We start from the raw sequence: 11648 nt of genomic DNA on the forward strand, positions 1-11648 counted from the left end.
AGTTCTCAACTTTTCCCTGTTGAAATCTGAAGCTCAGAAACGTTAATGGGATGAGTGTGTCAAAAAACTTGCACAGTGCAGAGGTGCACCAGTTAACGAAGTGGCATTCATATCAGCAGAGGATTAGGCCCATTACCTGAACAGAATAATTTATTAAATGGGAATGAAGAAAATATTAACTAGAAGGTGACCTGTCTGTCAATCAGTTGTAGAAGGCAGGGTCACATTACCTCCTCTGATGAGATCTCTCTTTTAATCCTTATAATTTATGGAGCAAAGTGAGTGTATCATATATAAACCATAAATTGAGACGTGGACTCTATTTTATAGTTTATAAGCTATTTTTCATTACTTATTTCCATCTGTGAAATATTTTCTCTCTGAAGTGGTTATTTCCTTGCCTAGCTTTTACCCCGTAAAGTGGATAAAATAATCATTATCTCTTATGCAGAGTCATATACTTGTCCTGTGGCTTAACTGAAGATGCTTTGCAATTTTGGAAGAAAGGCACAAGGGAAAATGCAAAGTATTTGTATAACAGCGAAGCACATGGTCTCTAACAGGCCTATTCAAGCCTTTATTTAAAGAAGTGGAAAACAAAACTGAAACTTGCTTTAGGTATATTTTAGCACTTAATGGCCTCCCTGTTCTATAGTTGAGGCAATATGAGAAATAGTATAGGAAACATAACTCTCTTATGTATCTTGACTAAATGAAGACTTCTGACAGTGCTTTTATTTCTGTGACACTAGACCCAAGTTATTCTCCCCCAAGTGGCTGAAACATTTGGTATATGAGTTTGAGGATAACTTTGGCCCTATTTTAGTTTTCACTTCAATCTTATAGATGTGTTTTCCTGAAATACGTGGTATTGAATGCAGATTTCTGGATTAGATTGTACAACAGGATGGAATAGCTGCTGGGCAAGGGCTGTATAGCATTTGTGGTCTAGACAGCTCCAGATCTAATGCTTTATTAGATCTAATGATTTACTAGATCTAATGCTTTATTAGGTCCATGTTTTATTTCTTCCTGTTTCCAGGCAGGTGTGGTTGATGTGGATGGCCATTTGGTGCAGGAAGAGGATGGATGGGATTTTGGGACTAGAACGACTCCTTTTTCATCCGGACGTGGTGGGAAGAAGAAATGCAGGAAAAGCAATGAGCAGCTCAAGTGAGTTTAGTGGCCAGACAGCTCTCCCTTTTCTCTCATAATGTGTCATCGCAGTGGCTGGTTCTGGTCAAGGTGTGACAGGAGGAAGGCAGAGATGAAGCTGGCTTAACTGCTGTGTGGAAGTTTTGTGTTCGCTCAAGGATGACATTCCAGCATAGCACTGGAAGGGTTCGTGGTGTCCTTATGGCCACCAGCCACACCATCAGGAGGATGCTAGGGGAACGCGTGGGGCCTGTGGGAGGGTAGACCTCTGTTATGGGGAAGATTTACTGCCAAAGGTTCATCTGTTACAAATGAACTGAGACCTTGGAGCACTGTGCAGTGTGTGAGCTGTGGACATGGAGGGTGGATGGGCTTTGAGCTGAAGAGCTTGCAGTCAGCACAGATAGGGTTAGCCTGTGATGACAGAGGTGGAGAGTTGAAGACGCAGGCAGGGGAATCATCCTGTGATGGCGTTAGAAGACATGTTAAACCTGCAGTTTTTCTTTAAAGTGTTAGGTGGAAGGAGATCTGCTAAAGGGAAAGGAAGAAAGGGACAGTGGTCAGAGGAGCAGATAAGGAGAGTGATTTTGAGAGGGAAGGGGGAACCAGCAATCAGTACTGAGCAGAGAAAGATCCTTCCCATTTATAGAAGTGAGGTCCTGCATTGGCAGTTGCTACAACTACTTCTGTTGCTGAGAGCATCTGCTTGGTTCCCCTCCTTGACATTTCCCCAAAGTTGTCATGTTAGAGAGGAAGGGAACTGCCAAGGCTTTAGTATCCACATGACATGGGAGACTCCTCTGTGCAGTTCTTTTTTCTTAGGGAGACAGAAGGAGATTTGGCAAGCACTTTTCTGTCTCTCTTTTAAGTCACGCTATCCCCTGCAGTCAAGGCTGGTGGTGTGCGTGGAGGTGAGCTGAGGGAGAATAAGAGAGAGCTGGCTTTGATTCAGATGTGGGGTTAGATCAAATCCTAGGGGATTCAGTTTGTAGGTTCCTCTGAAGGTAAAGAGGGTTATCCTGTCTGCAGGTGTGCCTCAATCCAGACATGGTGGGACTGTCGTCCTTGTGAGCCTTCTCAAGAGAGCTAGTCCAGCCTGGGCTCTGTTCTATAGTATTTTCTACACAAGGCAGTCCCTCTACTCTAGGAAGTAAGGATTTGTGAGAACAAGGCTGATCTTATTCCTTGCAAGTAGGTATTTCGCTGTAACGTCAGACTGCTAGTTTTTGAATCAGCAAAGCTAGCACCTGCAGCATGTTTTGGTTCCAGTTTCCTATTATGAAGAAATTACTCTAGTTCATCTTTTTCTCCCCTCTTAGGAAGGAAGGAATCGGGACCTCTCTTTCTGGGAGAGATCTGGATGGTTTTTTACCATCAAGAAGTCAGGTAATAGTTTCCACCAAGGATCTGGATGTGAAAGAGGGAGCAAGGAACCAGGATATAGCAAATACTGATGCAGAGCTCTCAAAGCCAGCTCCCCTGGAGGATTCACAGCGGCCCAGGTAAGCTTTCCCTGTAAGGTAGTATATCCCCTTTGCCAGAGGATGGTTTACACCGGAGTGATTGCATTGTGTTCCCCTAGTAGAACTACCTGCTTCAGAGTAAAGAGAAGAGACTCAGAGATCTCCATTGCCTGAATGCAGAAATACATTGTAGGACCTCAGTGGTTGTACGGACACCGTCTGTACCAAAGTATGTTGGTGGCAATCATCTTCTCCATCTGCTTTCAGCTCTGTCCCGATCAGTTGTTCTATTAAGTGTGAAGTCTCTGAAAATCACAGCACTCTTCACCCTTTGGTTAATAGTAAAAGTCCAGAGAGACCTCATGTCCAGCCACACAACCCTACACACCTGTGAAATGGGTCAATAGCTACACAAGATCGTGGCAGGAGGTGCCATATCAAGACAAAAGAGTGGAGAATGGTCAAAAATGCAGCAATGTGCCAGTCATCTGCTTGTGCTACGATAAGAACTTAGCATGGGAGGGCAGCACCAAATTGCATTTCATTCTGGATGGAGTTGATGGGGTAAAAAAATGCTAAGGATACCAAGATGAAGGGCTCTTTCCAGGAGGATGTGCTCAAGAGCATGAGGCTCTTGAACTCAGAGGAGCTCAGCCAGGACCCCACACAAACCAGTCTGGACACCACTTTTCCCATCACCAGCCATCTTTTCTTGCTGAGAGCTCTCATGCTACAAGTGAGGCAACTCCAAAGTATTGTGAGTGCCTCCATTGCCTGTGTTGTAGATGACCAGTCCTTCCTTGTTCCTGCCTCCCAGGAGTGAAGCTGTCCCAGAATTTACTCCTTGAAGCACCTTAACATGTTGTCGTGTTCCTCCATGTCCTCTCCATGCATTTTAGTATTCTTCTAAAAGTCCTGTGGCTGCCAGGGGAGGCTGCTGCTGCAGCTGCATCAGGCACAGCCCAGAGTGCTTAAAGTAGCTCGGTAGCTGGCTGTGAAAGCTGTAGCTGTGGCAGTTTGCCCAGCGGCTGTTGTTTACGGCGCTTTGCCCAGCAGTTTGGCACGGAAAGCAGTCTCATGCAGCCTTTGAGGAGTTTGAAAAATGCCCTTAAGAGGTCAATCAGAGGAAGGCAATAGTCAGAGTTTTGCTTTGACCAGTCTGGACTGAGGAGTGTGGAGACTTCTAGCTACCTTCTGCTACCAGATCCAGCCCACTCACCGAGAACAACCTTACGCAGCGCAGAGCAGCATCTGTGAGAATGTGATGTTCTCCTGAGGGACTCTCCTTTTGCCCAGTGTAGTTTGTGTTGAAGTAAGAGCTGGTGTTTGTGGGGGCATGTTTGCATCAAAGCCATTTCATAGAAAAGTCAGGATTGACACATGCCACTTTGAATTCAGTCTTTCTAAAGAGGCAAGGCTTAAAAGCCATGGGCGGCAGCATTGCGGAGCCGGCCAACACACACAGCTATGGTGTTTGGTTGGCAGAGGTGACGGGTCTGTGCTGGGAATCCAGTGAGGAAACAGCAAAGGCATTTCTGTTTAACAATAGGGAGGAACAGTATTCATTATTTTTCTGAAAATTCAGACCATTAAAGGTCTGCTTTCCAGGGAAGACTCAATTCTGAGGCATCTCCTGAGGAACATGGTTTGTATGTTAGTAACACTTTCTTCTGGGAGTACCACTGGGGGAAAGAGGGTATGAAGGGTGGCACAGAGACAGTACCAGGGTGCAGCTAGCACAGTGAGATCCTCAAAGGACCCATTGAAATACTATCCACAAACATCAGCTATGGTCACTCCCATGAACTGTGTCACACTGCAGGGCAGAGCACACTGACCTCCCCATGTCTACGTGTGTTTTCTTTGAATTCTGTTGCAGCTCCCCTCCACCCAAGCCAGTGGCATTTGAGCAGTTTAAGGAGGAGTGCGGAAGCGAGATCAACCGGATCTTTAAAGAGAACAAAAGCATTCTCCTTGCCAGGAAGAAGAGAAGCAGTACAGTAGCGCAGAGGATCAACTTCATCAAGCGTGAGATAGAGAGCATCAAAAAGGCTCTAGAGGCTCAGAAGCAGGAGCGGTGGCAGCAGGGTAAGTCACTGTGTGAAGACTGGCCAACAAGAATCTGACAAGAAGAGGGGAGCTGCTGGTTTCATAGCAGTTTTTGTGGTGAGGCCACTAGACCACCACTGCTGCTTGCCAGGGCAGTGGGACAGGCCACACCCTATGCCCTAGCTCTGCAGCTGGCCCTGTGGTTTGCCACCTTATTCCTCCACCTGAGTCCTCCACACTTCAGCCTCACTGAGTCATGCTACTCAGGCTTTATGCTAGTGAGGTGAGCTGCAGTCAGATTGGTTCCTCACCCCACACTTTGATGGATTAGGCAGCGTACAGCTGACAAATGCAGGTCAGTACAGTGCAGAAATCACGGGTAGCAGGCTTGCCCTTACTGTGGTGGAGATGTATTACATCTCCTACGGCTTGATTTCATCTAGATTAGGGTCTGGTTTATGAAAGTCAAAATCCCAAACTAGCACTAGAGGAAAAAATGGGGTAAGTGCCTTCCTCCTTTGCTGTAGCAAGATGTTCGTTAGGTGGAGTATGCCTGGACCAGACCAGGAAGCGTGTCAGGTTTCGTGCTCCCTGCAGCAGGGCTCCCAAGAGTCGGTGCTATTGTGTTCTGCAGAGGAGTGGAGAAGAAACATCTCCGGGTGTGGAGAGAAATCTGAAACAAATGGCTTCAGTAGGGGAGCCGTCTACAGTGCTCTGCCTGTGATGGCGAGGAAGCAGCAGTGATGTTCCTTGCATACAGGGAGGACAGCAAAAAACCTCAGTTCCATGAAACTACAGCCTTAAGTATTGCCAGGCAAGTAGCAGGAAATGAGTGAATGAGGAAAGGAATGGTCAACAGCAAGCAGGCCCAGACTAGTGACTGAGGGCCGGAGAGTCAGCCCAGCATGACTGCTGCCCTACTGGTTTCCATTTCTCTTCCTATAGAGAGACTTTTATGACCATGCTTTGCAAGCAGCCTCTTCCCTGGGGTCTGGTCCTGCAAGATGCAAACCTCTTTTGGCTAAATGAGCAAATCGGCTTGAATCCATGTTGAAGTGAGGGTCTGTCTTTTCACAGACTCGTTGCTTCTTTTGGTACTTTGCTCTTTATGATGACATTTACCAACTGGTGGTTTATTGTGGATGCTAGAAACCACAGGAATAAACTGATCTGAGGGAAACCAAGAAAAAGAGATGTTTATCATAGGGAAGTAGCATGGCTTAACTGGTCCCCAAAGGGCTGACCAGCCCTTTGTCTCAAAAACCCTTACCATGGCTGCCCAGGGAGTTTTTCAGCCGGAGCCATAAAAGCTCTAAGAGATACCCTTCAGCAGGCTGTCATGTGAGTGTCTTTCTGTGGAGCCTGGTTCTTCCTCTTCATCTGCATCTGTCCCCATTCAGGGAGGACTGATGTCTGTATGGGTTCAAGAGTTCAGCAACGATTACTGCCCCACACCACTCCAACACTGTATTTGTAGAAAGCACATCTAAGGAAATGTCAATTGTGTGGTTAACCTCAGTATAACCGGGTAACTACCGTGTGGTGCGAAGTATAATGACTGTTCTTCGTCCCTCTCTACCCTCATGAGAAACCTTCGTTTCCTTTTCTTACCCTCCAGGAGAGTATGTTGATGAGAAAGGACAGATCATAATTGATGAGAAGGAGTTTCTACTCATCATGAAGCTGAAGGACCTGAAGGAAGAGTACAGGTCTGGTTATGCTGAACTGCAGGACCTGAAGGCAGAAATCCAGTACTGCCAGCATCTGGTGGACCAGTGCCGCAACAAACTCATCTCAGGTACTGGCTCACCAGGACAGTTCCTGAACCACCTCCATTTCAGCTGGGGTGCTTGATCGCAGCTCAGTAGTGAAGTACTTCACAGATGTGTTGTATATAAGCCAAGCCCCTGCCATCCTCTGTTGTCATTCTTCTTGTTGCCTTACAGACTTGTTTTTTATTGATGACTGGGTTGGGGGTTTTTTTTGTCATAATACTGAATTGCTGCAGATTCTCTTTCACAGATGATAACATACCGCTCCTTGGTCGTGCCGCTAGATGCAATGCTGTGTGTAAAAGCCTTTCACCTTGAAGTTGACAATAACGCTTCCTGGTTCTCACCCTTGATTTCATTCAATAGAGGTGGTGACTAAGGAACTGCACTGGGCCAGGGCTTTGGCTCTGGACTGCAGATGTTTACTCTGTACCCCTGTGAGATCAGCATTGCACAGGTTCCAGTGCTGCAACATGGGTGCCTTGGCAGGAAGCAGAGCTTGGTCATTTTAGCGTGTTCTTCATGAGCACCACCCACGTGGTGGTGAGTCACACCTCTGCTCAGGGTGATCTGTGCAAATTCGTGGTGTGCTCCACTGCAAGCAGCTCACTTTGAGTCTGTGGTAATGGGGGTGCAATCCTGCAGTATCCCTGGATTTGTCTCGTATGATGGAAGACAGTAGGTGCACAAATGCCAGAGTCCCAAACATTTGGATGCTGTGCACATTGGCAACGCTTTATTTTCTACAGACTTGCCAGAGCACAACTTTTATCTATCAGTGCATCCCACGCTGAAAGAAATGCATGGCTTGCTCCAGGAGATAGACAGGGCCAAATTGTAATTGTGCAGAAACCTTGCCACTGGTTTGTCTTGGATCCAGGTTTGGCATCTTTTGGGTGCTCCAGATGTTTGCTGTTTGTTTAAACACACAGGCGTGGACTCATTCAATATCTGTGTCATCCCAGAGCAAAGAGGTTATCTCAGAGCTAAAACCAGGGTAAAAGGTCGGTGGTGTTGCATCATGCGCACAGGCCTAGCAAGAGCAGGGCTCTGCGTTTAACCTCATTTATCCTTCACCACTCCCATGACAGAAAGCAGCTCCGTTCCTGGGGCCCCTCCTGGGCAGCACCGCGTTCTTTACGGACTGTGGGCTCTCCTACTTCTTGGGGAAATGTGCCAGAGGAATGGAGCAGAGCACGGCCACTTTGCAGCAGGTGTCTGGGAAATGCCCAGTATTAATAAGGACAGACTTCCTGCTGCATCGCAGCTCCTGCTGTGTATTATCACCAGCTATCACGGGATGGAAAGCGGCTGTGCTTCTTCAGCATTTGGAATTGAAATCTGACTCCCAAATGTGCTGACCACTCAAAATGGCTAGCTCCAAGCTATGGCTCCATGTCTCCGGGATGCAGGAGCAGTGCCATCTCGCGGCATGCCGCCTCTCGGGCTGCACAAGCCCAGGGGATTGTCCCCAGGGCTGGCCGCCACGTCCCAGCCACCTCACGGGCAGCAAGGACAGGCAGCAGCCTGCCTCAGCACAGGCGATTGCAGCTGACAGTGCCCTGTCCTTTTTAACTGACCTTTCAAAGAGTTTTAAACTCAAGACCTTGGGAGTTCTGAGGTCCCATCCGAGAGTTTAAGAGCACTGAGGTCCCGTCTGATCCACAGACAGGGAGCCAGAAGCAACCAAGCCTTGTCTCCTATTAAACCGGTCATTACAGCCCTGTTTATTGCCTCCCACTTTGCTTTGCAGAGTTTGAGATCTGGTACAGCGAGTCCTTCCTTATCCCCAAGGATGTGCAGGAAGCTCTGAAGCCTGGTGGCAACATCAGACCTGGAATGATTCCCATAAACAGAGTCATGTGCCTGGTGAGTTGTCCTGGCAGCTGTGCTTATTCTCCTTGATAGCCACACGTGGCACGGTAATGAGGGCACAACTAAGCCTGGAGGAGGAGGAGGGCACAGCAACTCTGCCACTTTCTCTAAGCAGAGTGGCTGGCATTGAAATGCTATCTGCTGTGATATAGAGAGCAACTATCTGCAGATACATCTTGCTTTCACATTAGCTTTACCATTAAGAGGCTAAAATAAGAGAGTGACTGAAGCACCCGGTCATCTGCTGACTGTCAGTAATCAGGCAAACAGCCCAGAGGTGCAAGGGGTAGTTGGGGGGACTTGTTTCCAGTCTGTGTGGTCTGTAGTTTACAGCTACACAATTGTGTTTCGTGTTGTGGCAAGTGGTACTCAGCCAGCCCTCTGTTTAGAAACCACCACTTTGGGGTACCCAGGGTCTTTTGTCATTCCTGACAAAGCATATTTCTCTTAAGCTTCTCATTTACCCGACTTCTTCTTTGCATCATTCTCCTCTGAAGTCACTCCAGGTTTTGTCCTTCATTGTTAAATGTCAGACTCACAACCTTCATGCTGTTTGATAGGGACTTGGTGGCAGTGCTTCCACTCTGTGTGGCATGAGGAGGTGATTCACAGTAAGGAGAGCCCACCTTGGCTGCAAGGGGGAATCAGCCCTTTGTTTGTAGGTGTAACACATCTCCATTATTGCTGCTCAACCTCTGCAGATCGAAGAGAACAGCTTGTGGGGACAGGTCCTAGGTCCATCTCTCCCAGGAGCCTGTCCCACTAGCAGCAGCGGGCATCTGCAGGTGTTTGGGAAAGAGAACAGGAAGGGTGTGAGCTGTGTGACCCCTTTCCTAAATGCACAACCCAGCGCATGGTGGCGCTGGATTAATGGTTGGACTTGATGATCTTGAAGGTCCTCTCCAACCTAGTGATTCTGTGATTCTGTGATTTCTAGCCAATGTGTAGTGGGGGACAGGATGGCTTTGTCTTTTTAGAAGGAAAACAGAAAATTAACTCTTTTGTCTCCAGGTGTCAGATTATTTTGACTGTAAATCTCAGTGAAGCATTTTCTTTACTCCCTTCTAGAAAGGCATATGAAGGGTTTTAAAACTGATCAGAGACAGGTTCTTCCCACTCTACTGAATTAGTTCCCTCGAGAGTATGGATAACAAACATGATATGAGGGGAAAAAAAAATGTAGTGAGTTCACTTTTAAACAGAATGTGGTCATCTACCAGATTGTGGAAGATTTCAGATACAGACCTGTATGGGAAAGAGCAAAAAACCCAACAAACCTAAACCCCTTTGGATAAAGCCTAATGAGGTCACAGGAAAGCCCTGATGATTGCATGGGTCCAGGATGTCAGTCTTTGGGGAAAGGAGGAAATCCATCACTAGTCGCTTTTACTAACCCAAGTTATTCAATGTATTCATAGAAAGTCCCTTAATGTTCTCCAGCCCTGGATTTCTTGTCATCACATCAATTATAACCCCAAAGATGAATAAGACATGCCTTTTAGCAATACTTTGCAGCTGTGTCAAGTTGTTGATGTTACAGGCAGAAATTTTCAGGCGGAAGATAAACAGTGTCCCCGATAATGTTGCTCAGTGCTGGTTTCTTCTCTCCTTCCTTTCACTGGGCAGCTTCCCAGTCAGTGTCATTGGCCATGCTGAGGCCCATACTGGGTCTGGGAGGCAATCACCTCATTTTTCTCTGGAGGTTTGTTTCCTACTTAGAACCATTTTCCCTTTTCCAGACTGGGTCTTCATTTACTGTTCCTCCAGGGTGTGTCTCTTTTACTGTTGGCTTGATTCGGTTTGGGAACCTGTCTTTTTATCACACCAGAATTTCACTGTCACCTTCTCCAGGCTACTAATGAACAGCCACAGAAGGTCACCTAAGAATCTGTTAGAGCCATCCTCAAATCTGTCACGAAAACTTTATACACAAGCTGGTATCTTAAAAAAATTGTACTTCCGTTCAACCCATGTTCCCCCTCAGCGTGCTCATGCCTTCCAGACGGTTCCCTGGAGAAGTGTGGGCGTGGATGTCAGCTAGCTGGACTTAGGGGGGACCACGCTCAAGCTCAGACCTCCTTCAAGCTGTGACATTATCTTGCAGTGGAAGGGAGACTGTCCTGTGGGTAGTTATGGGCAGAGCATGGCCATCAGAAGACAGCAGAGGGAACGCCCTTTGGGGCTTTACGCTTACAGATGGATTTTGCCCGAAGTCCTGCCCAAATCTGCTCACGTAAGGCATGGGAAGGGGGCACCTCTCAGTTCTGAGGCTTCGGAGAGATTGTTGAATCAGCGTTCAATGCGGCAAACGGGATCGATTGACCTCTGTGTCTCCAGGTGTGTGTTTTTCACATGGAGTGGGGTCTGTCTGTCTGCTGGCAGGAGGAAGATGAGCAGGAGAGGTTTGAGCGGATGCAGGAGACAACGCTGCCAGGCTGCCCAGCTTCGGTCTCATTCTACAAGGCGAAAATGAAGACTGATCAAAAGGTAATTTCAGCTGGGCCCAGCTCCACCCACCCCTGCTGATGTGCATTGGGAGAGCGATTCTGCGCCTTGCTGCCAGGTGGGGTGTAGGACTCTCCCGGACCGGCTGCTGTTTTGGCCGTGGCCTTTTGAAAAATGCTATTTTGGTTCTGTGGCACAACTAAGCTCTTTGAAATGTTCTTTGTCTCTGGCTGATGTAAAGGCTCCATCCTGTGCTGGTCTTCTGGAAAAACCAATCTCAGCACTTCTCAATTCTACTTCCTTCCTGGCCAAGGGCTCACCGTAAGATACCACGGAGGCCCTGAGCTTAGCAGGACTTCAAAGAAATGGGGTGTTTATGAGAGTAACAGGGCTGCACAATTCTATCAGTAAGCATTCTTAAGGAAAATTATCTCAAAACTAGCCCTTCAGTGCTCGGAAGGAGAATTTCCCAGGGCTTCTTGTGCTCTCCTTTGAGCCTGCTGGGATCTGCCACTGGTAGAGCAATGCTGGTGTGAGGGGGCTTATTTGGGCAGCTTTTTCCAGCACCACTTGGGAAGGTGTTTTGTTTTGGCAGGAAAAATGCCTTTACAGTGAGAATTCTCCTCTGAAAACCGAGCTCACATTAACGAACCTTTTTTGTTTTCTGTTGCCAGCACACGTACACCAGAACCATGTCATCCCTCGAGCAAATGCGCAAGAAACCCGGGCTCATCACAGCTGCTGGGAAGAATAAACCCCTGTCGTTTCTGCACGTCATGTAGCAGATTCGGGCTCAGCCTGGAACCCAGCATTCAATACAAACAACATCACCTCAGAAAGTGTCTTGTGTTCACGTCCACAACAGAATCACAGAATCACAGAATCACTA

At 47.4% G+C, this 11648-nt stretch overlaps 1 protein-coding gene across 1 annotated transcript in view; it reads left to right on the plus strand.

Annotated features, from left to right (window-relative positions):
• Nucleotides 1–11580, plus strand: part of KIF9 (kinesin family member 9) — a gene marked incomplete at its 5' end in the record, with an annotated part of 24030 nt that extends 12450 nt beyond the window's left edge. Inside the window, 7 exons of the mRNA XM_010283074.1 lie at nucleotides 1043–1173; nucleotides 3580–3585; nucleotides 4498–4706; nucleotides 6286–6465; nucleotides 8193–8308; nucleotides 10697–10801; nucleotides 11434–11580. Of these exons, the coding sequence (XP_010281376.1) occupies nucleotides 1043–1173; nucleotides 3580–3585; nucleotides 4498–4706; nucleotides 6286–6465; nucleotides 8193–8308; nucleotides 10697–10801; nucleotides 11434–11541 (855 nt within the window). The remainder of the gene's footprint in view (nucleotides 1–1042; nucleotides 1174–3579; nucleotides 3586–4497; nucleotides 4707–6285; nucleotides 6466–8192; nucleotides 8309–10696; nucleotides 10802–11433) is intronic.
• Between the last annotated feature and the right edge of the window lie 68 nt (nucleotides 11581–11648).

This window comes from Phaethon lepturus, unplaced genomic scaffold (assembly GCF_000687285.1).
Source record: "Phaethon lepturus isolate BGI_N335 unplaced genomic scaffold, ASM68728v1 scaffold49492, whole genome shotgun sequence".
Taxonomy (NCBI): domain Eukaryota; kingdom Metazoa; phylum Chordata; class Aves; order Phaethontiformes; family Phaethontidae; genus Phaethon; species Phaethon lepturus.